The following is a 25,413-nucleotide window of genomic DNA, read 5'->3' as shown; positions in this document are numbered from 1 at the left end:
TCTCCTGCTCAAAGCACTCTGTCTCTGTTCAGACCTACCTGGACACTAGATAGGATCTATGGCCTACCTTGGGGGTCTATGGGGACTACTGGGGAGGAGTGGGGCAGAACCGCGAACCCATGGCAAATTCACGTTCACCAGGACACTGAGAGGTCAAAGCTCAGAGCCAGATGATGACCAGGGGCTGGCAGGGTCACCATGGAAATGAAAATATAAAGGCAGGGAGGTTGGTCCCCATGGAGCACCCTATAAAATTATATTGGTGGGAGTCGGGAGGTAGTGCAGCAGGTTAAGCACCCATGGCGTGAATCGCAAGAACTGGCATAAGGATCCTGGTTTGAGCCCCTGGCTCCCCACCTGCAGGGGAGTCGCTTCACAAGCAGGTCTGCAGGTGGCTCTCTTTCTCTCCCCCTCTCTGTCTTCCCCTCCTCTCTTCATTTCTCTCTGTCCTATCTAACAACGATGACATGAATAACAACAACAATAATAACTACAACAATAAACAACAAGGGCAACAAAAGGGAAAATAAATAAATAAATAAATAAATAAATTATATTGGTGTGTTGTCACTATGGAGCGCTGACACAAACACAGGCAAGCTGAGTCACTTCTCTCTGACCCCCTGCCCCCGGAGAGCTGACTGATTTTCTAGACTAAACCGTGTGTGGGTAGAACTGGGGGAGAGGCCAGCTGCGGTCAGGTGGCGGGCAGCCTTGTCTCCGGGAGCAGCGGGCGCGTCAGCCTACCTGCAGCATGTTGAGGAGCAGACTGCGGAACTTTGTGCCCTCCACCATGAAGAGCGCCATCTTGTCGCAGAGCTTGGCGGCTGTGAAGGCGAAGCTGCGGTCGGACACGGCCTTGTGGTAGATGGTGCGCACGATCTCGCCCAGCATCTCCTCCGAGTTGGTGGAGTTCTGCGCCTCCTCCATGAAGGTGCCCAGCTTGGCGTCCACATCACTGCTGTTGTTCCGCATGCTGTTAAGGATCTCCATCAGCTTGTCCATCTTGCTGGGCTGTGGGATGGGGGGCTCCACGGTCACTTCTTCCTGGGGGGACACAGAAGGGGGTGCAGATTGGGCTGGGCTTGAGGGGCAGCTGGTGTGGGGGGGCTGCCACCATCCCCTTCCCTCAAAGTGAGTCCAGCATTCCACCCACAGTGGGCACCACCTGCTCAGACTCACCCCTTGTGCTCTCCACCGAGCAAGGAGCACCCCCAGGCTGGAACTCAACTTGGTGTGAGCACCAAGTTCTTACCTATTTAGCTCAGAATTTCCCACCAATTCCCTCCAGCACAAACAAGGCTGTATCTGATCCCCTCCAAAGCCCCCCCGAAATACTTCGGGGCCTTCCCTGTACCTCTCCATTGTCCTTGGGCTGGCCCCCATCTCCTCCTTCCTTACCAGGTGGGGGCTGGCACCGAGGACTCCCTCCGCCCTCTGGGGGAGCTGGCAGGTGACCAGCCAAGAATGGGCAGGAGAGGTACCCGTGGAGTGGGGAGGAGGCTGCCCTCTGGTGGCTCTGGGCTCCCTAAGTCTGTGGAGGTCAGAAGGGGGGGCACATAGCTTCCCAGCCCCCGAGACCACCTGCCAGAATGCCTACCTCTCGCAGAGCTCTCTGGGTCAAGAGAACAAAGAAAAGCCAATTACCGGTACCTTGTCTTTCAGCCTTCTGCGCAGCCTGTCTTTGGAGGACTGGAGCAGGGTGATTTTGGGGTGCTCGGGGGTAACACTGTCTTTACGCTTGGTCTCGGGAGTCCCGGGCTGCGGCGGGGGTGACCTCTTGGGTGTGGCCAGGGTCAGGGCGTCGGGGCTGCGTGGGGGCTCCAGGCCGCTGTGCCCCGCGTCACCCAGAGGGTCCTCCAGCCTGGGGCTGTCAGGGGCAGCGCTGTCTTTGGCACTACGGTGGGTGCCTGGCTCTGCTTTGTCCCCTGGAGGGTGCTTCATGTTGCTGTGGTGCCAGCGCCGGTTCTGGCTATAGCCGTGGTGGGTGGGCCGGCCTGAGGGGTGGGGTGCTGAGCCCCCCTGGTAAGATTTCTGGTGGTCTCGGTTGTGTTTGGCACTGCCTGGCGGGTGGTCGCCGTGCTGCTGGGGCTTGTTTCCCCCTGGGGGTCTCTGCTGCCGCCTGCAAACCGAGGAGGGAGACAGATGGGGGTGACTGGGGGGGCTTCAAGGGTCCCCAAACCCCAGACTACAGGTGCGGGTCATCGAGATGTTCATTCATTCCGGCTTTCTTATTTACTATTATTTTAACATTTTCTTACTTTTCTCACTTATTGGATAGAGACAGAAAGAAGCTGAGAAAGGGGAAGGGGGAGGGGGAGGGAGGGAGGGAGAGAGAGAGAGAGAGAGAGAGAGAGATTGCTGCACTGCTTCACCAGCTCATGAATGTTTTTCCCTGTAGATGGGTCTTTGAGCATAGTAATATTTGTACTCAACTGAGTAAGTCACCATCTGGCCCCACTTTACCATTTATTTAAAATTTAAGAATATTTTATTTATTTTCATGAGAGAGAGAGAGAGAACAACACTGCTCAGCTCTGGCTGATAGTGGTGCTGTAGATTGAACCTGGAACCTCAGAGCCTCAGGCATGAAAGGCTTTTTGCATAGCCATTATTATCCTGTTCTCCCAGACTTATTTATTTAAATTTTGTTTTGATAGAGACAGAGAGAAATTGCAAGGGAAGCAGGAGATAGGGAGAAGAGACAGAAAGACACCTACAGTACTGTTCTATTGTTTGTGAAGTTTCTCCGCTGTGGGTGGGAACCCGGGGCTTGAACCTAGCTCCTTGTGACTGTAACATGTGTACTCTACTGGATGTGTTACCACTTGGTTCCACTTATATTAATTTTTTGTTGTGTGTTTTCTATACTTAGAAATAATTTTATTGGAGGGCTATGCACAATGGTTATAGAGTAAGACCTTTGTGTCTGAGATGCTGAGGTTGAATCCCCAGCACCACCATAAGAAGCCACAACTGTTATTATTATTTCAAGGTGAAATAATAATAACAACAATATCATTTTATTGGGAGGCTAATGGCTTATAGCACAGTTGCTAACATATGGGTACAATCTCTCCTCTCACTTTTTAAAAGTATTATTATACATGAGAGAGGGAGGGGAGAGACAGACAGAGGCATCATTGGCTAGAGCACCTCTCTGGTACATGTGGTGCCAGGAATCAAACCAGGAGCCTCAGACGCGCAAGTCCTATGGTCTATTAGTTGAGCTATTTCCAGGCCACTACAGACTTATATATGGGGAGGGGGTGGAGAGAAAGGGAGAAAACCAGAGGATCACTCTGACACAAGCAGTGCTGGGGGCGGAACTCAGGACCTCACACTAAGGCCAGGGCTCTTCCGCTGCATCACTGCCCGGGAGATGCCCAAATATCAACTTTTCATTGAGTTTGTTCATGTTACTGAGTTCTCTTCTTTTTGTAGATATTTATTTCACATTAGATAGAGCTTTGACAGAGACAGAGAAGAAAGGGTGGGAGAGAAAGAGAGAAACAGAGAGACAGAGAGAGAGAGAGAGAGAGAACAGAAGAAGATAGCACAGCATGGCTCCACCATCCAATGAGGCCCCTTTGGTGCTGTTCATGAGCTTCCCTGTGGTGCTGGGGATTGAACTCAGGACCCCATGCACAGCAAGGCATGCATTCTACCTGAGGAGCTATCTCTTGGCCCCACATAGGATCTAAATAAACACTTCATTTGACTTTAAATGAGTATTTCATCCCATTATTAAAATGTCCAAGGAAGAATAATGCAAGTCCAAGGAAGAAAACACAACAGGTTTATACAGAGAACCTTCCTGAAGTCACTGTGACCGTTTTGTGACCTTCCAAACCTATTTGATGCATATACACACAGCTAAGATAGACATAAAGGCCTGAATTTGAGAATGACTTTTTTTTTTTTTTTTGCTAGAGACAGACACAGAGGTGGGACACACACACACACACACGGAGAAAGAGAGGAGAGAGAGGCAGAGAGAGACAGAGACAGAGACCTCCTTTAATGTATGGAGGCTGTGCTCAAACCTGGGCTGAGCACATGACAACACAGCACACTATACTGTGAGCTATTTCACTGGCCCCACAGCTTAACTGGCAGTGAAAGCCAGGAGTTTCTCAAGACCAGCATAGCTGGTGAAGAGAACTTGCAGGGAAAAGTTTTAGTTTTGGGGAGAGAAGATAGCACAGTGACAGCATACATGGTTTATACACAAGAGGTCCCAGATTTGACCCTCAGCACCATTAGTTGTTGGAGCTGAGCAGTGCTTTGGTCAAAACAGACAGACAGACAGACAGACAGACAGACAGACAAAAATTCTTTCCCATCGAAACAATGAGGCCCACATGCTCCTCTGGGAGCCATCTCTTTGGTAGGTCTGGCACATGCACAATGCCACTGCTCACTTCTAAATTCAGCTAGAGACACACACAGAGAGAGAGAGACACCTCAGAGCTTCCCCCAGTGCCGCGTTCCCATGTAGTGCCAGGGCTCAAACCTGGGTCACACACGGGGCAAAATGTAACGCCACCAGGTAAGCTGCTTGTGGGTTTCTCCTTGTGCTGTGTTTAACGAACAAATGCCACTCATTTACATTCAAGGTACTGTTGCTTCCATAAACGCTCTTTCTAAAAACTTGGTGGTTTTTAATCTTTGAACATTTGGGAGTGTCTTGGGTTGTGGTTGAACGGTACCTTTCCCCCTTATTAAAGTTAATGGAAAAAAATGTTCACTGAAAGGTTTTCCCTAAATGGTAGAGTCTCTAGGATAAAATTAAAGTTATTTTCTTACAAACAATAATTTACAACAACACATGTATTTGGAGACGAAATTAGCAGAATTTCCTGGAGGGGAAGCTGGCTGTTTGAAATGACAGTCTCTGAAACGTGGAAAGCACGGCCCTCACAACCCCACAGTGGTGATTCAGCACCGAAAGCTATGTGCAGGCTTGCACAGGGAGGTTTATCACGGTAGTGTTCACAGGAGTGAAAAGCTGAATGTGGAGCAGCTGAGGAAGGACACTGTGAAGAGGCCGCGCTTGATGGGAGAAAAGCACACATGGGGCTGGGAGATGGAGCACCCAGCTGAGTGCACTTGGTACCATGACCAAGGACCCGGGTTCAAGCCCCTGGCATTCATTTACCTGCAGGGGGAAGCTTCAAGAGCAGTGAAGCAGGCCTCAACTGTTTCTGTCTCTCTCCCCTTCTCCTCTCAATTTCTCTCTGTCCTATCAAATGCAAATAAAAACAGAAAATGAAAGAAGAGCACATGTTGCCGTGCTGGGTGCTACTGAAAAAGCAGTTTTCAGGTGAGGAAGAATTAATCGACATAGAAGATTATTGGTTCCAGTTGTACAGCATAAGGTTTGATATTTTGTGTTTGGTGAAATGATTAGTACTGTCAGTCTAGTTTTCCCTTGTGATGGGGATTTTAAAGATTTATTCTCTTAGCAATGTCCAAATATGAGCTACTGTTATTATTTTTTTTCTGTAACTTTTTTCTTTATTAGGGGATTAATGTTTATAGTTTTATAGGCACTGTTATTAACCATACTCACCATGCTGTACACTACATGCTGCGATTTCTTTATTCTATTTTTCGAGAAAGAGAGAGATGCCATAGCATCAAAGACTTCCTCAATGCAGCAGAGCAGACTTACATCTGGGTCATGCACACGGCAAAGCAGCGCACTGTCCAGGGATCTCTCCCATCCGCCTGATTTATCTTTTATCAGTGATACCTTTTGACTACGTCCTCCTATTTAGTCCACCTTCAACCCCAGCCTGGTTATTCTTCACTGTTGCTTTTTAAATATATATATTTTATTTATTCATTGGATAGAGACAGAGAGAAATTTAGAGGGAAAAGGGAGAGACAGGGAAAGAGAGAGAGAGAGAGAGACAGAGACAGAGACACTCCTGAAGGACTGCTTCATCATTTATGGCTTGAACCCAGGTCCGTGGGCATGGTAGTGTGTGCACTCTACTGGGTAGGCTGCCACCCGGCCCCTATTCTTATTTTTTAGATGTCACACATAAATGACAATCTCTGGTATTTATCTCTCTGCCTGACTTATTTGACCATCTTTTCAAATATGGCAAAGTTTGATCCTTTTTAATGACTGAATAGTATCCCACTGTTGACACATGCTTATGATTCAATCATTAATACAGTCACACACACTCAGGTCGTGCCCATAGCTTGGCCACACAAATAGGGCTACAAGGCACATGGTAATTCATATATCTTTCTGAATTTGTTTTTTCTTTCTTTCTTGTTTACTTTTTAAAATTAATTTATTTAAACAAAAAATATTGACAAGACCACAGGATAAGAGGGGTACAATTCCACACAATTCCCATCACCAGAGCTCCACATCCCATCCCTTCCCTTGAAAGCTTTCCTATTCTTTAACTCTCTGAGAGCACGGGCCAGGGTCATTATAGGGTGCAGAAGGTGGACTCCTTAATTCCATTTTGGGTGGTGCACTTCCTAACAAAGCCTCAGAACCTAGATATAGACCAGGTCCATGAGATAGGGCTTATGTACACATGTACCCATACCTTAGGGGAAAATATATACCTTAAAGCAATAGCGCACAATAGTTTGTAGTGAGTCAATAAATGTAGCAAGAAAATAGAAAGTCCTAAAAAAGATACCATACAGTAACAGAGAGACAGACACCTGCAGACCTGCTTCACTGCTTATGAAGGGACCCCCCTGTAGTTAGGGAACCAGGGGTTCAAACTGGGATCCTTATGCCAGTTCTTGTGCTTCACACTATGTGTGCTTAACCTGGTGCGCTACCACCCAGCCCCAGCCCCAGCCCCAGCCCCAGCCCCAGCCCCAGCTCTTTTAAAATAGTTATTTATTTATTTATTTATTTATTTATTTATTTATTTATTTTGGATAGACACAGAGAGAAACTGAGAAGGAAGGGGAGACAGGGGGAGGAGGGAGAGAGCGAGAGAGAGAGAGAGAGAGAGCGAGCTATTCTTGTAGCCCTGCTTCACTGCTTGTGAAGCTTCCCCCTGCAGGTGGGGAACAAGGGCTTGAAGCCAGGTCCTTGCAAACTGTAATGTGTATGCCCAACCAGGTGTACCACCACCCAGCCCCTCTCCCTCTTCTTTCTTTCTAGTTCTTTAACTCTTTTTTTTTTTTTCCATTTATGACCCAGAGAGAGAAGCAGAGCTTTACTCTGACACATGTGATGTTTCTAAGCTGGGCACTATGCCCACAGTGCCACCTTTCAGGTTGCAAGGGTTTCCTCTTCTCCACTTCCTTGCCAACAACCATGATTTCACATCTTGTTGACAATGGGCATTTTAACTGGTGTGATCTCTCAGTGCTGTTGTGGCTAGCATTTCCCTGATGAGCATCTTTTCCTCTATATTTTGGAACAAGTACTGTGTAGTCTCTGCCTGTTTTTTTTTTTTTACCTGATTTGTTGTTCCTGAGTTGTATCAATTCTTTATGTTGTGGCTATTAGCTCCCTATCAGATACATGGCTTGTAAATATTTTCTCCCATCTAGCATGCTGCCCTTTATTCTGCTATTTCCTCTGCTGTGCAGAAGCTTTAGAAATGCTTCAGGTCTCATTTATTTTTGCTTTTTTTTTTTTTTTTTTTTGCCTTTGCTTTTGGAGTCAGATCCCAAATTTCACTTTAATATAGATGCCAAGTTTTCTTGTAGGAGCGCTACAGTTTGAGACCTTACATCAAAATCTTATTTTTATTTTCTATTGTTGTTGCCACTAGGGTTATCACTGAGGCTTGGTACCCATACAACAAACATATCACTGTTGGTGACCGTTTTTTTCCCCCTTTTATTTGATAGGACAGAAAGAAAACAAGAGAGGAGGTGGAGGTGGTAATGGAGAAAGAAGAGAGACACTTACACCACCAATTCACCACTTGGAGAGCTTCCCTCCTGCAGGTGAGGACTGGGCACTCGAACCTGGGTCCTCGAACCTGGGTCCTGGTGCCTGATATGTGTGCACACTCAACCAGGGGAGCCACCAGCTGACCCCCACAGTAAACTATCCATTTTGATTGAATTTTTGTGTACATGGTCCAGTTTCATTAGCATGGTGCTTATTTTTTAAGGGCCTTCCTTCCTTCCTTCCTTTTTTTCATCTCCAGGATTATCACTGGGGCTCAGTGCCAGCACTACAAATACACCACTCTTGGTGACCATTTTCCTATTTTTTATTTGACAGGATAAAGAGAAATTGAGAGGGGAGACAGAAATGGAGAGAAAGATAGACATCACAGACCTGCTTCACCACTTGTGAAGCATCCCCCTTGTAGAAGGGGAGCCGGGGGTTTGAACCCATATTCTTGCATGGGTCCTTGCACTTAGTACTATGTGCACTTAACTGGATGCGCCACCACCCGGCCCCAAGGGACTTTCATTTTCATTGAACAGCTTATTTACTGGGGCCAGGAGAGCTGGCTCACCAGGTAGAGTACATACTTTGTCATGTGGGGAGACCTGGATTCAGGCTTCCATGCCAGGTGGCAATTCCACAGTGCTGTGGTCTCTCTCTCTCTCTCTCTCTCCTGCCTCTATCTGAAATTAAAAGGAAAAACCAACAAGTCCAATGGGAGTGGTGAAATTATAGAGGCATGAAGTCCTGGTGGGAAAAAGTATATTAAAAAAGAGATAAAAAAGAAATGCATTTACCATATAAGAGCAAGAGGAAGAGAGAAGATGGGGGGGGGGGAGAGGAGCAGAGCAGAGCAAGGGTGGTGCCAGGAATCCAACCTGTGGCCTCTTGGGCCTCAGACAAACAAACTGGTGTTCTGGCAGGCTGAGCTATCACAGCATGTAGGCCCCCTGGTGCTCATTTTTGAGGCAGGTATTTATACGCATCAAAAAATCTGGCCAGCACACAATGAAATGGTAGCAGAGGTTATCTCTCTGGGGGAAAGCAGTGACCACCCCCCCTTCACTTTCTCCTTGTTCTTTCTCAGTGAACATGGGATTACTTTCCTAAAGTCACAATTGGGACAGCTCATGTGTTAGCTTTCTTTCTTCTCACATCCTTTCAAGACAGCATTTTACAGAGCTAGAGGACAGATACGGCCAAGAAGCAGGTATTTCTGTCTCCCACAGAATGCCCTCCTGGTGGTCCTGGACAGCCACACCCAGCTCCCTCCCAGCAGCCCCCACCCCTGGCAACAACTTAGTATCCAGCTTTATTTTCTTTTATTGGCTTTGGGAAAAGCCATGATGCATTTTTGCATAGAAAAACAGGTCATGACTTTTCTGATAGCCCAATATTTTATTTTAATAGAGTCAAAGAGAAACAGAGAGGGGTGGAAGAGGTAGGGAGGTAGCGAGAAACACCTGCAGCACTGCTTCAACTCCACAGAAAGCTTGCCCCTGCATCCTGAGGGATGGGGGTTTGAACCTGGATCCTTGCGCATGGTAATGTGTGTGCTCTATGGAGTGTGCTAACACCGGGTTCCCTTCCATTTCTATGTGGTCATCATCACAAGAACCTTAGATGGGCCCAGGCATGGAGCTCAGTGGTAGAACACGGGCTGGCATACATGAGGCCCTGGGCTCGAATTCTGGCAGATGCTAAATAAATAAAACCCTGCAGTGTATAACCCACTAGGATTTTCTTCTCTCCATTCCACATAATTTCCCAGAGCTTCCTCCAAGTGGCTGCCTGGATTGATAGTTCCTTTTTTTAATTATGGAGATGTACTTCATGGTAGAGAGGGACTAATATATCTAGCCATGCACTTGCTAGAGAAGCATAGATTGTCTTCAGTCACTGACCAGTACGTAAGGCTGCCAGGCTTTGCTGGGTGCAGGTTTTTGTGGGAAGGCAGATTTTAAAAAAAATAATGCCTGGGGTATCATTTTAGGTTCTTATTACTTTTTGAATTGTCACCTGGGCTTCAGTGCTCTAAACTGACTTATTTCAGATTTGGAGAGAGAGAGAGAGAGAAAGAGAGAGAGAGAGAGAGAGAGAGGAAGAGAGACACTACAACATGGAAAGTTCCTCCAGTGTGGGGCTGGGCTGGAACCTGGGCCACACGCTTGGCAAAGCAGGTGCGCTATCCAGGCAAGCTACCTGGCTGGCCCTTCTGCCTAAACTTTTACAGCCTCAGAGGAGACTCCTCTCCTGGGACTCTGGCTGGAGGGAGCAGTTTGCACTGTTGCCTCCACCTCAGCTTCAAGTCGATCCACGGGGCCAACAAGCCCTGCTGAGGGAGGCCCTGGTGTGGAGGCCCACAGCCGGCCCTCCGTCCTCTGACATCCAGGTTCACAGACCACGTCCAGGGTGGCAGCTACCCGTTGCTCCAGCTGTGCTGAGTCATTACCAGCAAGCAAAGGGCTAGAGGCCTGCTGGCTGGGTGTGGCGCGGAAGCCCTATGCTGGTGGTCCAGGCCAACCCCTGTCTCTTTGGAGGCAGAGTTCACTCCAGGGGCAAGAGGCAAGCTGCCCCAATCCTGCGGATGCCTGGGGGCCCCTGTATCCCCCAAACCTGGACTGCCCCCATGGCATCCTTTAAGGGGCTCATTTTAAACCCAGGGGTTACTCATGGGTTCTTGGGAGAGGTCAGTGTGTGGTCACTGCAGGACAGGGACCCCCAGGAGACAGCGGGGCCCCAGCACCGGGTGAGTCACCAGTCGGCTGGCCTCCCGCCGGCCCCACCAGGCCCACAGGCCAGCAGCCTGGCCACCCTGAGCTGGCAGCTCCCCTCACACTCTGTAATCCTCCTTCGGCTTTGTTTCCAGGGACTTCCAGCTCACGGGCGCCCCCTCCCTCCAGGCTGGACCTGGAGACCTTGAGTAATTGTTGAGGCACCCACAGGAGAACCCTGGAAACTCCCTGGCAGAGCAAGCCTGCTCCCTCCATGACGCCTGTCATCCTTATTTAGAATTTCTGTGGGGCCCTAGGAATCCCCGCCCAAGGGGGATGGCCCAGTCCTTTCCCAGCATCTCTCTGGAGCCTGGCTTCCCACTCACAGTGATGGGGGTACCCCCCACCCCCACTCAACATCCTCCACTCCACATCCCCAAAGAGAACAAGACTGAGACTGAGCAAGGAGAAACAGGAGACCCTGGAGATAGCTTCTACATGGCCTGGGGCATCAGAGACACAGAAAGAAACCAGAAAAATGGTACAGAGCTTCTGTGGCTCTGTCCTGAGAAGTTCAGGAGCTGGAACCCCATATCCTTGTGGTAGTGACAAGGCCTTGTCAATATATGTCTGTTGTCATAATGGCTCACAGTCAACATAAACACGGCAAGTAAAACTCTGGGCATAATATGTGAAAGCAAATATGAGGAAGGGAAGGCCAGAAAGGTAGCTCACTAGGTAGGGTGTGCGCCTTGGAGAATGTGACCCTGGTGTCTCATGGGAGTATCACACCACTAAGGGTGGATCTAGTGCTGTGGTGTGGTATCTCTCCTCCCTCTGTATCTATTGAAACGGAAAAGTAGCCCAGCATGGGGGAGACAGCATAATGGCTATGCAAAGAGACTCTGATGCCTGAGGCTTCAAAGTCCAGGTTCACTCCCCCATATCTCCACAATGTTCTGGGGGGGAAAAGACTGGAGAAGGCAAACCGGTTGGGCAGTTTGGACCTCCATGGACTGTGGTGGACTGTCACAGGGTCCCTTAGCTTGGGGAGCAGCCCTCTGCTCATGGGGAGGGAAAACCTTGGCAGGGAGTCTGCCCTCAAGGTTCCCTCTTTATTATAATTTTTTCCTTTCTTTTCTGTTATTTGACAGGACAGAGAAAAATTGAGAGGGAGAGAGGGAGAGACACCTGCAGCACTGGTTCACTGCTTGTGAAGCTTCCCTCCTGCAGATGGAGACTGGGAGGCCTGAACACAGGTCCTTATGAAAAGCTTCATAAGCGGTGGAGCAGTGCTGTGGGTGTCTCACTCTCTCTCCCTCTCCATATCCCCCCTCCCTCTCAGTTTCTCTCTGTTTCTGTCCAATAAATAGTAGAGAAATAACAAAAATTAAAAAGGAAAAGGACAGTGTTGGATCTGGGATGCAGGCACTTGTGGATCCAGGCGCTTCGGAGCATGGCAGGCTCACAAGCAAATGGGACAGTCCCCTCCTCCTTGGGGGCTCATCTCAACCCAGTGACTCTGCAGAGATCTCTCTGGTGGTGGCAGTGGGGGCAGCAGATGGTATAGGAGACGACGTTAATGTTCCATTTGTGCTACTGGCAACACCTGTTGGCAGGGAAAAAGGCCTTTCTTCCTTCCTTTTCTTTTTTCCCTCTAGAATGAAAACTGTCAGTGTGTTTTCCCTTCATTTACCTGATTCTGTCTTCCCTGGGTTCTGAAATCAGAAGTCTTGTTTCACACCATGACTGATACACACACACACACACACACACACACAGACACACACACACACACACACAAATAAAGAGAAGTTTTTAGAACACCGCAGCTGCATTTGGGGAGGTGGGAGTCAGGAGAATAACTTCACATTTTTTTAAAAATAATGGCTTTAGTTGCAGTCCCAAGGGCAGACAAACAGCTCACTGTTCTTTCTTGCTTTTCTCCCCCACCCGACCCCAAATTTTATAATTGTTCCCAACTAGATATTCCGAGGCTCCACTGACTTCTCTGAGGGCTCTCAGTGAGGGACACTTGGCCACATAATTTGTAGGTCTGTTAAATTCCTAAAGGCAAAATTCCTGGGGCTAGTGGTTTTGCAAGTATTCCCAGGGCTCAAGTTTCTTGCCTCCAGGGGGAAGTGCTTATTAGGAGCTAAAGTGCCTCTGGGGCTGCCACCTCAATTCTAAAGGGGTCCCCACTTCTCTGCCTTCATGGGACAAAGAAGAAGCCAGGGGCTCAAAGGCTGGGAACTGGGGGTTGGAGGTTTCTCTACAACACAGGGACTCAGTGCTGGTATTTGGGGGACCAGAAGAATAGAGAAATGGGGGGAGGGATAGAGAGGGAGAGAGAGAATGATAGACACCTACAGACTTGCTTCATCACTCATGAAGTGTCCCTCCTGCAAGTGGGGAGTCTGCAGGGCTCCTTGTCACATATGCCACAGAATGTGTGGTTCAGGGTGATTCCACCACTCTGGGTCTCTGCTCCTTGCTCCATAAATAACAGCATGGTGGCTTTACAGATGAGAATGCCATGGCCCAGACAGGTGACATCACTTTCTGGGGGCTGCCCAGCTAGTGGATGGTGGAGATGATGCCAGAACACACGGGGGATGGGGGAGTGCAGAGGCACTGCCCAGTGGGTGACCTAGAGTGGGGGACCCCAAATTCTGGCTGTGCCCCAAGAGAGGCCATGCTGCCCAGAATGGTCCTATGTACCCAGTCAGATTCAAGGCAGGGGTGTATTCCAGGGGAGACACCTGTCCCCAAGAAGAGGAGGGAATGCAGGGCAGGGTCAGAGAGCATGGGAGACTGGCCTCTGGGGTGCTCTGAAGTGGGCACAGGAGGGTCTGTCTTCTCTTTCCCTGAGATTAAGAAAGGATGTCTCCCTGCCAATGAATGAATGAGTGAATGACAGATGCAGGGAAAGGCCTGTCCACTGAGTGTCCCATGGGACACATTTTGAGGTGCTACTCTGTCCCTCAGTGGGCTTCCCAGGCCACACAGTCCCAAGCACACCCTGAGGGAAGCTGTGGGAAAGTGACAGCTTGGCCAGCTGTCCCCAAGGATCCTATCAGCAGCCCTCCCCCTTCCCTGATTGCCCCCAGGCTCCAGGAACACCCATTTGCTTCCCAGGCCCCAGTGTGACAGGGACAGCACTTCAGGGTGAGACTCTTGTCCACCCTCATACACACCCACTTCCTCCAGATGGGCCAGAACCTGCTCTGAGTTGCCCTCAGCGTCTGGGCAGGCACTCACACATTCCCACCCCGCTAGTCCTGTCACCTGCCTAGGATGGGGCCAGGCATTGGACATATGTGCTGATGATGCTGACAAGGCCATGAACTCCTGGAGCACAGGGTCCATCTGGAGGGACAGGTGCTGAGCCAGGGACCACAGGGACAGAAACAAGCTTGACCACGGCACAGAGGCCTGTCCTTGTTTGGTCCTGCATGGTTCCTAGTGAACCATAGGGGACTGTGGCAGTTTTAAAATGTACTTATTCAGGTGGTGGTGCACCTGGCTGAGCTCACACATTACCATCTGCAAGGACCTGGGTTTGAGCCCCTGCTCCCCACCTGGGGGGGAGCTTCACAAGTCGTGAAGCAGGTCTGTAGGTATCTGTCTTCTTCTCTCCCTCTGTTACTCCCCTTCCCCTCTTGATTTCTTTCTGTCTTATCAAATAAAATAGAAAGAAAAAGGTGGGGGGGGGAGGAGGAAATGGCTGTTAGGTGCAGTGGATTGGTAGTGCTGGAACCAGTGATAGTCCTGGAGGCAATAAAAATAAGTACATAAGTAAATAAGATGCATTTATCTGACTAGTGAAACGAAGACCCTCCCAGCTTGGCCCTTTATGTATGATCCCAGGGCCGTACCTGTGTAAGATTCTGCTGTACCTGGAGGGCTCTTTCTTTCTTCCTTTTCATTTCACACAGTGATGAGAAGTGAAAGACAAAGAGACACAGATGACAGCATGATTTTGTCATTCATGGTGCTTCCTCAGTTGCTGTGCACGGTACTTTTGCCCACAGTAAAGTGTGTGCTTTTTACCTTGATGCCTATCGACAGATGATTGTATAAAGAAGTTGGGGGGGGGCAGGCAGTGGGGCACCTGGTTGAGGATACATGTCACCATGTGCAAGAACCCGGGTTCAAGCCTCTAGTCCCCACCTGAAGGGGAGAAGCTTCACAAACAGTGAAGCCGTGTGGCAGGTATCTCTTTCTTCTCTGTTTCTCCCTTCCCTCTCAACTTCTTCTTGTTACTATCTAGTAGATAAGTAAAATGAGTAAAATGTATTTTTAAAAAAGTTATAGGATATGTAGTCCATAGATTACTACTCTGCAATCAAAAAAGATAATACTGTGTCCTTTGGGACAAAATGGATAGAACTAGAGGTGATTATGCTTAGTGAAACAAGTAAAGAGATAAGGGGCGGGACGTTGGTGCACCTAGTTAAGTGCACATAGTACCAAGTGCAAGGACCAGCACAAGGATCTGGGTTTGGCCCTCGGCTCCCCACCTGCAGGGGGGATACTTCATGAGCGGTGAAGCAGGTCTGCAGGTGTCTGTCTGTCTCTCTCCCTCTCTGTCCTCCTCCCTCCTCAATTTCTCTCTGTCCTATCCAATAAAAATGGAAAAAATGGCTGCCAGGAGCAGTAGATTCATACTGCTGGCACCAAGCCCCGGTGACAATAAATAACCCTGGAGGCAGAGAGAGGGAGATATGAAAGACAACTACTGATGGTTTCACTCATGTGTGGAATCTAGAGAACTGAAACACGTGAATGTGCAAAAAAAAAAAAAATCCAATCTGTTTCTAAGACTGAGAATATTGGTGGTTATCCTGGGGGAGCACAACATTTTTGTAGTGGGAGTGGTGGAATTATACCCCTGCGATCTTGTAATCTTGTAAGCCCTTATTAAATCACTTATAAAAAGAATCGTGTGATACCAAAGCAGAAAAAAAAGTTATTTACCGAGTGAGCTATCTCCAGGTCCCAGCATACACACACACACACACACACACACACACACACATAAATACATACACATACACATAGACACACATACACATAAACACACATAAAAACACACACATAAATACACACATACACATAGATACACATACACAAACACACACATAAACACACACACATACACATGCACACATACACATAAACACACACATACATATAAACACACACATACACATAAACACACATACATACATATGTAGTGAAAGAAGAGAGAGACAGAGACCAGAGCACATTTCAGCTCTGGCATATTGGGTGCTGGAGATCAAGGCCTGAAGCCTCATGCATGTAACTCCTGAGCTCTACCACTGAGCTATGCTGCTGGTACCGGGAGTGGCTGCTGGAAGCCAGATGACAAGGTCCTTGAGGCTCAGAGAGGCTGCACACTTGGCCGAGACCACAGGGCTCAGGAGAGGCAGTGTTTGGGTTTGAAGCACGCTAGAACATGTGGCCTCAATACCCATGCTCTCCGGCATTTAGGTTTTGGTGCCTGTTCCAGGGACCTCAAGACCTCAGGCAACTGGCACAGTGTGAAACCAGTGAGCCAAACCTGGAGGCCCCCAGATCGGGGCTGAAGTGGGGGGGTGGGGGGGCAGGAGAGCTGTGGGCTGGAAGCACAAGTTGAGAGAGGGTAGTCTGCAAGGGTCAGGTCACAGCTCTGGGCCAACCTCCGGCCCCGGCTCCATGGCGTCTGGGCAAAACCACAGGAGCCACATGCATGGGGGTGGGGGGACTCAGGGAGGGTGAATTTTTGAGGGGCCTTCTGGCTACGCCGTGGGGAAGACTCAGGCAGGCTGCTGCCCATCCCCACTGCCTCCATTCTGGGTCAGCACAGATGAGAAGGGGCTCAGTCTCACTCAACCCTCAGACATTTCTGAGGCATTTCTCAGACTCCCCAGAAATCCCCAGATGGGGTACCTGTTTGCTGGGCAGCTCTGATATCTTTCAGCCCTCTGGACTTTCAGTGCCTCCACATTCCCACCTGTAGAATGGGAATAGCATCCCCCCACCCCACGGGTGGGTCCCCACCTCCTCTGCATTCATGATGGGGTCACAGGTGGGCCCAAAGTGGTCATTTGATCATTTCCAGGAGCCTCAGAGGAACCAAGGCCCCTGGAACCCGAGGCCTCTCTGTTCCTGGGGAACCAGGCATTCCCAGAACCCTGAGCCTCCCACATGTGAAGTCAGGGTCAGGGCACGTGTGTTTCCAGGGCAAAGGCCTCCCTTCTGCCTGGCTGGCCCTGCCCTGCGGCCTCTGAGGTCTGCCTTGGGCAGCCCCCTCTCCCCCCGCCCTTGCTGAGCTGGCAGATAGCAGCCCCGGGTGCCCTGAGATGTTGCCCGCTCCCACCCACTTCCTAAAGTACTGAGGAGGACTGGCTAGGGGCGTGGCCTCCCACACCCCCTCACAGCTGGCAGGGCAGAAGCTGCTTCCCCAGACCTCCAGGCTAGTTACCAAGAAGTGGCAGGCTGTCACAATTCCAAGTATGGACTTAAGAAGCGGGACCCAGAATTCAGCGAATCCAGGCTCTGTGATTCTAGCTGTGCAACCCTGGACAAGTTCCTGACTCTCTCTGGGGTCTCAGTGTGTTCACCAGTCAACTGAGGACAAATAAGATGACATCCTCCCTATAGAGTGGCAAGGTGCTGGCTCATTACACCGTCCTGTTGTGGGTTTCTGAGCCATGGAGTCCCCTGACTAAGGGGAAGGACAGTCAGCCTCAAAGGCCGGGCTGCCCCAGGGGACTGCCTGGTATGGCTGCAAGCTCCTTGTCATGGCAGGTGTCAGTTTCCAGTTACCTATGAGACCTCCTGTTCATGACCTTCTCCATCTGAGATCAGCATCTCCTCCTCCTAGAAGCCCTCCTGGGTCTCAGCCAGCCTGCAGGCCAAACTGTGGGCACCCCGAGCTGGCCACTGGCACCGTCTACCATGCAGAGCTCTCATTCTCTCAGGGAAGACACTGCTGTCCCCCCCTTCCCCCGTGGCCCTCCTCCATCAGCCATGACATTCCCACTTCTGTCCTTGGAGACATGAGATTTATTTACTGACAGGTGGGTTCCATCCCTGAAGGGTCTTGTCTGTTTTTCCCAGCCATGGAAGTAGAGGAAATGTAAAATGGAGTCATCTGGAGCAGGGCCTAACTCAGGCCCATATTTCAGGCAGGGCTGGTAAAACCCACATGTCCAGGAGCTGGGCAGTGGTGTAACCAGTGAGCACACACATTACAATGCACAAGGACTCAGGCTCAAGCCCCCGTCCCCCACCTGCAGGGGAAGCTTCACAAGTAGTAGAATAGTGCTGTAGGTGCTTTGTTCTCTCTCCCTCTCTGTCTCCCCTCATCTCTCCCTTTGTCTCTGTCTCTATCTGAAAATAAATCAATATAAATAATTGAGTAAGAACAACAATAACAAATGCAAGTGGTACATCCAGACAAGCCAAGCTTCAGGAGTGTCTCGGACCCCAGAGCCAGCCCAGCCATGTCCCACGGCTTCCCAGATAGCTTCGCGGGCTGGAACCTTCCAAAGCACAGGCAGCTAAGAAGCTTCCAGGGAATGGCCTTCAGTGGTTGCTGAGTGTGTATTCAGGGTGGATTAGACCCCCAACATGACAAGAACATGTGCCCCCTAGCTCTCAAACTCTGGGGTCATAAAACTCAGAACGGCAAGTTTAAAGACAGCCAGAGGGGCCAGAGGCCTGGATGGAGCGTTGCTTTGCTGTGTATGTGTCCCAGGCTCGAGTCCGGCCACTACACTGAAGGAAGCTTTGTGCTGTGGTCTCTTTCACTCACTCTGTGCCTCCCTGTAACTAACTAACTAACTAACTAACTAACTAACTAACTAACTAACTAAGTAAATAAAACAAAAACAACCAGAGCGGTTAGGTGACAGTGATGGCTCACCTGGTAGCAGCACATGCTACATGCACATGCTACATGCACATGCTACATGCTCAAGGACTCGGACTCGAGCCCCTCCGTTCGCACCTGCAGGGAGGAAGCTTCACGAGCAGTGGAGCAATGCTTCAGGTGTCTCCACTTTCTGTCTGTCTTTTTATGTCACTCACAATCAATCAATCAATCAACCCCAGCGAGAGACTGTCCCTAACAGTAGAGAGCCAACAAGTAAACTTGCAAAACTTGCAGGAATGAAAGGACCAGATAATCCATCATGCGACTGACTATCACATCACCATCATCAGCCATCATCGTCATGGTTTCTGGCAAGTCAACAATGGAGGCTGGTGGGTGACAACTTGAGAGAGACACAGCAGAGACAGGGGCCTCCACGCCTCTCCCCACACCTCCTGCCACAATAACTAAGGGTGAAGACTCCTCAGACTCACCCCAACCTGTCACCAGCCAGTGGCCAGTCCTGGGGCATAAGGGTAGCATGAGTTTCCTGAGCCCAGTGAGTGGAGCCTTCACAAGCATGGAAAGAGCTGAGGGGACTAGTGCTGGCATACCTGGTAGAACATACATATTGATATGCCTGAGGGCCTGGGTTCAAGTCCCCAGTCCCCACCTGCGAGGCGGGGGGAAGCTTTACAAGTGGTGAGAAGTATGATAGGTGTCTCTGTTGTGCTTTTCTCTCTCAGTTATTTATGTTATTTTATTTGATAGGACAGAGAGAAATTGAGAGGGCAGGGGAGAGAGGGGGAGAGCTGAAGGTCAAACCTGGGTTAGGTATGCAGGTCCTGTGCTATACTGCTCACTCTCACCTCCTCCCCTTCTCCTTCTCCTCCCTCTCCTTCCTCCTTCTCCTCTCTCTTCCTCATCTTCCCCCACCCACCCCTCCTTGTTTGCAGGAACTGGGCTTTAAGCATGTGTAACATTACTGCTCCCAGGTGGAGTTTTCATTATGACAGAAAGAGGGAGAGACACCATAGGACCATGTGGTACCAGACTCAACCCTGAGCCTCTCGTGTGCCAAGGCAGGCATCCTACCCAGTGAGCTCTCTCTCCAGTCTCTGCTTCCTTTCACACCTGTGGAAACTGAGGCAGTAAGCTGGGCTGCAGCTCAGCTTGACTTCTACAGACTGGAGAACCCCACCCACAGGATCCTCTGGCAAACACCCTCAGGGACCTAGGAACTATTTCCATTCTTTTCTGGGATGCGACACTGAAGAAGCTATTTTTAAGGGCAACGCTGCTTTTCGATGGATATGTCGTTGGGAGTAAATTATAAGGTTGGCGTTTCACATGATCTTGCAGGGTGCTCTGAACAAAGGCGAACGCTAACCCTCCCCACCTGGCAGCACCGCCTCCTTGCTCACTCGCTGCTGTGAGCCCCGGAAGAATGGCACAGTTGCTTCACAGGACTTGTTCAAGATGACAGCACCATTCCGTGGCGGCTCTGGCACCAGGGACACCCAAAAATGCAAGCTACAGTCTGACTATATAAGGTGTTGAAAGCTACAGGAAAACAACAATCACTGCTTTCAGGCTCTCTCATTTGGAATTCTTGGAATTCTGTTTCATCTCCCTCTCTCTCTGTTATTAACTGGCTTTTCCTTTGGTCTTGTCTCTTTTATGACTTTTTATTTTATTTGTTAATTCATTTATTGAATATAGACAGAGTGAGAAGGGGAGACAGAAAAGGAGAGAGAAAGAGAGATACCTGCAGCACTGCTTCACCACTTGTGAAGCTCCCTTACACACAGGTGGGGACTGGGGGCTTGAACTTGGGTCTTTGCTCACTGTAACGTGCTCTCAAGCGAGTGCATCACCACTGGTCTCTTTTAATTACTTTTCCATATTTTTCCTTTTATATTTATTTATTTTGGATAGAGACAGATAAATTGAGAGGGAGAAAGGAAGTAAAGGGAGAAAGACACTTGCAGTGTTACTCTGATCTATAACCCATTACTCATAGCTTATGCCTTTATCATCAGTATATCTCTCTATTCATTTATCTTATTTAAATTTTTATTTATTTATTCATTTTTTTTGGGATAGAGACATAAGCTGAGAGGGATGGAGGAGGTAGAGAGAGAGAGAGAGAGAGAGAGAGAAAGACACCTGCAGTACTGATCACCACTCATAAAACTCATTCCCTGAAGGTGGGGACCAGGGGCTTCAACCCGGGACCTTGTGCATGGTAACATGTATGCTCAGTCAAGTGTACCACCGCCTGGCCCCTCTTGCTTTGTGTCTAAAGACGAGTCCCAGGCCTGAATAAGCAGAGAGAGGCTGATGATTAAAAGTATCAGCTATGAGGAATGGGTTTTAGGTCAGAGTAATGCTCCTCCCTTCCCTTTTTCCCTCTCAATTTCTCCCCGCCTCTATCTAAAATAAATGTAGAAAAGAAAATGTGAAAAAAGAGTCTCAGGTGTGGGTGTGGAGGACTGTTCTCCAGGAATCGAGGTGAGTGCTAGATGGCTGAGCACCTTCCCAGGAATAGAGTTGAGTGCTAGATGGCTGAGCACCTTCCCAGGAATAGAGGTGAGTGCTAGATGGCTGAGCACCTTCCCAGGAATAGAGTTGAGTGCTAGATGGCTGAGCACCTTCCCAGGAATAGAGTTGAGTGCTAGATGGCTGAGCACCTTCCCAGGAATCGAGGTGAATGCTAGATGGCTGAACACCTTCCCAGGAATCGAGGTGAATGCTAGATGGCTGAGCACCTTCCCAGGAATCGAGGTGAATGCTAGATGGCTGAGCACCTTCCCAGCAAGGTCTTCAGGCTCCAACCAGATGAACAGTCTCCCAGACAAACTTGCCCAACACCACCTCCATACATTTCCCCCAGAGCCAGCCCTGACTCCCTGCCACTGTCCACTGTCCACTGTCCACTGTGGGTAAAATTGACATCTCCCACTGAGAAGAAAAGGAACCTTAGAGCACAGAATGGAAGAAAAGGAGAAACCACCCAAGTGGCTCTTGAGACTGCTGAATGTGGGATCAGCTCTGGACCTAAGTCTCAGGGGTTCACTGGCCCCTCTGTTCCCAGCTGGTATTTATTCCATGCCCAGGGGTGGAGGTCTTAATCTCATGGGGCGAAAGCCTGACTCTGGAAGGCATCCCGGGTTCTAAACCAGCCCAGAACTTGGCACTTCTCAGCTCTCTGCTGGCAAGCAAGGCTCTTATAAATCAGTGCCTCAGTTTCTCATTTGTAAAAAAGGGGGTGGATGATGATGGCATATCAAGTGGAGTTTGCTCAAGGTTCTGAGGCTTCCATGGGCTGTCATCTGGCCTGGTGCCTGGCCCAGATCGAGGGCCTGTACCTGCTGTCATTGTCTCATTGGGGATGGATGGCATGAGGGGTCAAGCCAGGACTCTGGGCACAGTGCTCTCACCCTCTGTGTGACACCCAGGAGACATCCCCTCCCTGGTGTGTCCACATGGCCAGAGTTTTGCAGCTCAGGTGTGGGGCCTTCAGAAGGGTTTGTGTATCGGGTGGTGGCAGGTCTCCACTGGTTTGTAGCCAGAGTCTCTCGCTCATTCCTGGGGGGAGGGGAGGGGAACATGACTGGCTCTTCATCCCTACCAAGCATCTGGAAGACCTGGGAGGGGGCCATGGAGGACAGTTGAGGGACAGAGGCTCCCAGCCCAGCCTGGTGAGCCTGTCCCCAAATGCTGACCTCTCACCTCCCTCCTCGCCCCCCACTTAGGGCTGAGGGTGGGTACTGGTGACTTTCTGGTGACAGTCCAGACCTGCATCACCCACTGTTTGGCACTGGGCACTGAGAAGAGGGAGGGACAATGACGACAGCTAGAGAGAGGGTCCGCAGCTCCCCTCCAGTTGTGAGCCAGCAGGCCAATGGAGACACCTCTTGGGGCCCCAGCTCATTTTTCTTTTCTTTCTTTCTTATTATTTTTATTTCTTTATTAAGAGATTAATGTTTTACAGTCGACAGTAAATACAATAGTTTGTACATGCATAACATTTCTCAGTTTTCCTCATAACAATACAAACCCCACTAAGTTCTCTGTCATCACCCAGCTCACTTTTCTAATCATCATCATTATCATCATCGTCACCATCTGAGAGGAACTGACATTAAGTGATGTCTGCATGGCCCCAAGGTGCTGTGCTCCAGGGCCAGTAAAAATAACTCACTGTGACAGTGCACTGCTTTGCCATGTGTGTGACCAGGTGCCAGCCTGGTTCCCACCATGCTGGAGGCAGCTTTGGTCTTTTCCTCTCTGTCTCTATCTGGAAAAGTTGCCCTGCCTGGAACAGTGAAGCCCCAGTCATGACACGACAGTAATAAGTAAATAAAGACATTATAGCTCAGTGTAACACACATGCCTTGCATGCATGAGGCCCTGGGTTTGACTCCCAACACCAAAAAAAAAAAAAAAAGAATTCAAGAAAACAAGTTCTCCCTGAAATTTTATAGATTGATAAAAATGTTACTATTAGTATTGGTTTTCTTTTTCATTTTTCTTCTTTCCATCTTTCTCTCTTTTTAAAAATTTTTTATTATCTTTATTTATTGGGTAGAGACAGTCAGAAATTCAGAGAAAAGAGGGAGAGACAGAGAGGCAAAGAGAGAGACACCGGCAGCACTGCTTCATCACTTGCAAAGATTGCCCTGCCAGGGACCAGCGGCTTGAACCTAGGTCCTTGTGCATTGTAACAGGTTTTCTCAACCAGGTGCACCACCACCCAGCTCCCCTTCCTTCTTTCCTTCCTTTTGCCACCAGGGTTACTGCTGGGGCTCAGTGACTGCATGACAAATCTACTGCTCAGAGTGGCCGTTTTTCTCCCTTTTGTTCCTTTCTGTTTTTATTTGCTAGGACAGAGAGAATCTGAGAGGGGAGGGGGCGGTAGAGAGGGAGAGAGGAAGATAGACACCTGCAGACCTATTTCACTGCTAGTGAAGCTTCCCCACTGCAGGTGCAAAGTGGGGGCTTGAACCCAGATCCTAGCATGTTTGTTCATCCACGTGTGCCACTGCCCAGCCCCCAGTTTTGATTTCTGAGTGACGATGGGATTGAACCTGACGCCGCAATTGAACCCAGGGTCCCCCGCACACAAGACCTGTGCTCTCCTGCTAAGCCTCCTCCCAGGCCCCACAAGGAAACATGACTCTCCCCAGCTCGCAGCTGAAAGAACAGGCACAGAGAAGGAAGAGGATGTGCCAGGGCCACACAGCGAGAACGTGGGCGGCTGGGGAAGAGGCCAAGGGATCCTCCCAGTCTTGAAGCTAGATGGGACGAGTGGAAGGGCTTTCTAGAACTCCACTGGGGCCACCCCTGCCGTGGCTCTGCAGTCTGCAAGTCCCCTTCTCCCCCGCTGCTCCGGGCTCCGCACTCCTCCTGCCGCTCCTCCCCAGGCTCAACCCTGCACAGCATGAGCACTGGGTGAGATGGGGAGCATTTAGCTGTTACAAACTTGAGCCCGCTGCTGAAACCAGAGCCTGACCTGCTGCCCCATGGCCCAGAGGAGCAAGGAGACCACTGATGGTCAAGGCCAAGGATAGGAGGGCTTGCAGGTCTCAGTGCCAGGGGAAACTAAGGCCCCTGTGGGGGGTGGCATGGTGCTCGGAGGACCTGAGCCAGCCTTGCAGAGGACCTGGGGCTTCTGTGAGGAGGCATGGTGGCCCAGTATGGAAGGCCAGGGCCTGGCCAGGGAGATGAGGAGGCCTGGCGGGAGAGACACACAGGGAAGGCTGGCGGGAAGAGGTCTCAAGGAGCCAGTTGGGGGCCAGGTTGAGAGGGGAGGCTGTGAACATCCTAAGGGGGGTAGTCAGAGCTGGACTTCAGTTGGCCTGAATCCAGGTCCTGCTCTGCTTCAGTTTCCCCACGTGACAAGCATGGGCATAACACTAGCTCCAGCACTGTTACTAGGTGACCAATGCTGGGGTTTACCCTTGATGGGCCTCCTCTGACCAACGGAGTCTCCTGTCCCTGAAGACGCTTTGACCCAGGCTGCCCAAGAGTTGTGACCCTGCCCACCCAGGTCCAGGGCAATAACACCCCATGAGTATCACTCCTTGCACTTCCTAAGGCATTCTGACAGATGGGGTTCTTCCAGGTTTGGTCTTTGAGATGGGTGGAGTGCAGCCCAGAGGATGGTCAGTGAATGGGGTCCTGAGCTGTGCAGGCAGTGAACCTCAGTGATAAATGGGTAGAAAAAAATGCAGACTCAGGGGCCGGGTGGTGGCGCACCTGGTTGAGCACATGTATTATAATGCGCAAGGACCCGGGTCCGAGCCCCCCGTCCCCACCTGCAGGGGAAAAGCTTTACGAGTGGTGAAGCAGGGCTGCAGGTGTCTCTCTCTCCCTCTCTACCACCCCTCCCTCTTGACTTCTGGCTGTCTCTATCCAATAAATAAAGATAATAAATAAAAAATAATTAAAAAATGCAGACCCAAGGCCAGAGACAGTCCACCAGGGAGGGCATATGCTTTGGCATGTGTGTGGCCCAGGTTTGAGCCCTAGCACCACATGGGACGAGTAATGGCACTGGGGAAGTTCTGGTAGTATCTCTCCGTCTGTGTCAAGTATCTGTCTATGGTATCTCTCTGTCTGCCCTCTCTCTGTATAAAGAAGAAAAATAAAGCACCCACCACAAACGAGAAGAGAGGGAAAAAAATCCAGGAAGGGCAGGGCAAAGCAGGACTGGGGTAATAGACGGGCCGCTCCTCCAGAGGGGCAGAGGCAGGGGTGGGGCGAAGGGGGCAGATCCAGGCTCTGCTGTGAAGGTGGTGCTAGCAGGTAGTGCAGTGAGGGTGGGAGATGGGAGATGGTGAGAGACAGAGAGAGGAGGAAAGATGCAGAGAGAAGGAGAGGGTGTTATCTCCCAGCCCCTT

General features: G+C 49.9%; 1 protein-coding gene and 1 long non-coding RNA gene across 4 annotated transcripts in view; one reads left to right on the top strand and one right to left on the bottom strand.

Annotated features, from left to right (window-relative positions):
* Positions 1–25,413, bottom strand: part of CTIF (cap binding complex dependent translation initiation factor) — a 273,319-nt gene that overhangs the window by 87,507 nt on the left and 160,399 nt on the right. For 2 of the 3 annotated variants that reach the window (XM_060173850.1, XM_060173852.1), the window contains 2 exons: positions 1,648–2,122; positions 748–1,047 (listed from right to left, as the gene is read on the bottom strand). In XM_060173850.1, coding sequence (XP_060029833.1) covers positions 748–1,047; positions 1,648–2,122 — 775 coding nt within the window. The remainder of the gene's footprint in view (positions 1–747; positions 1,048–1,647; positions 2,123–25,413) is intronic. The other variant, XM_060173851.1, reaches the window with a different exon arrangement.
* LOC132533020 (uncharacterized) lies at positions 18,998–20,171 on the top strand. The gene is made up of 2 exons (XR_009544902.1): positions 18,998–19,064; positions 19,868–20,171. It is a non-coding gene; the product is annotated as an uncharacterized LOC132533020 (long non-coding RNA).

This window comes from Erinaceus europaeus, chromosome 15 (genome assembly GCF_950295315.1).
Source record: "Erinaceus europaeus chromosome 15, mEriEur2.1, whole genome shotgun sequence".
NCBI lineage: Eukaryota > Metazoa > Chordata > Mammalia > Eulipotyphla > Erinaceidae > Erinaceus > Erinaceus europaeus.
This window is presented reverse-complemented; position numbering and strand designations above follow the sequence as displayed.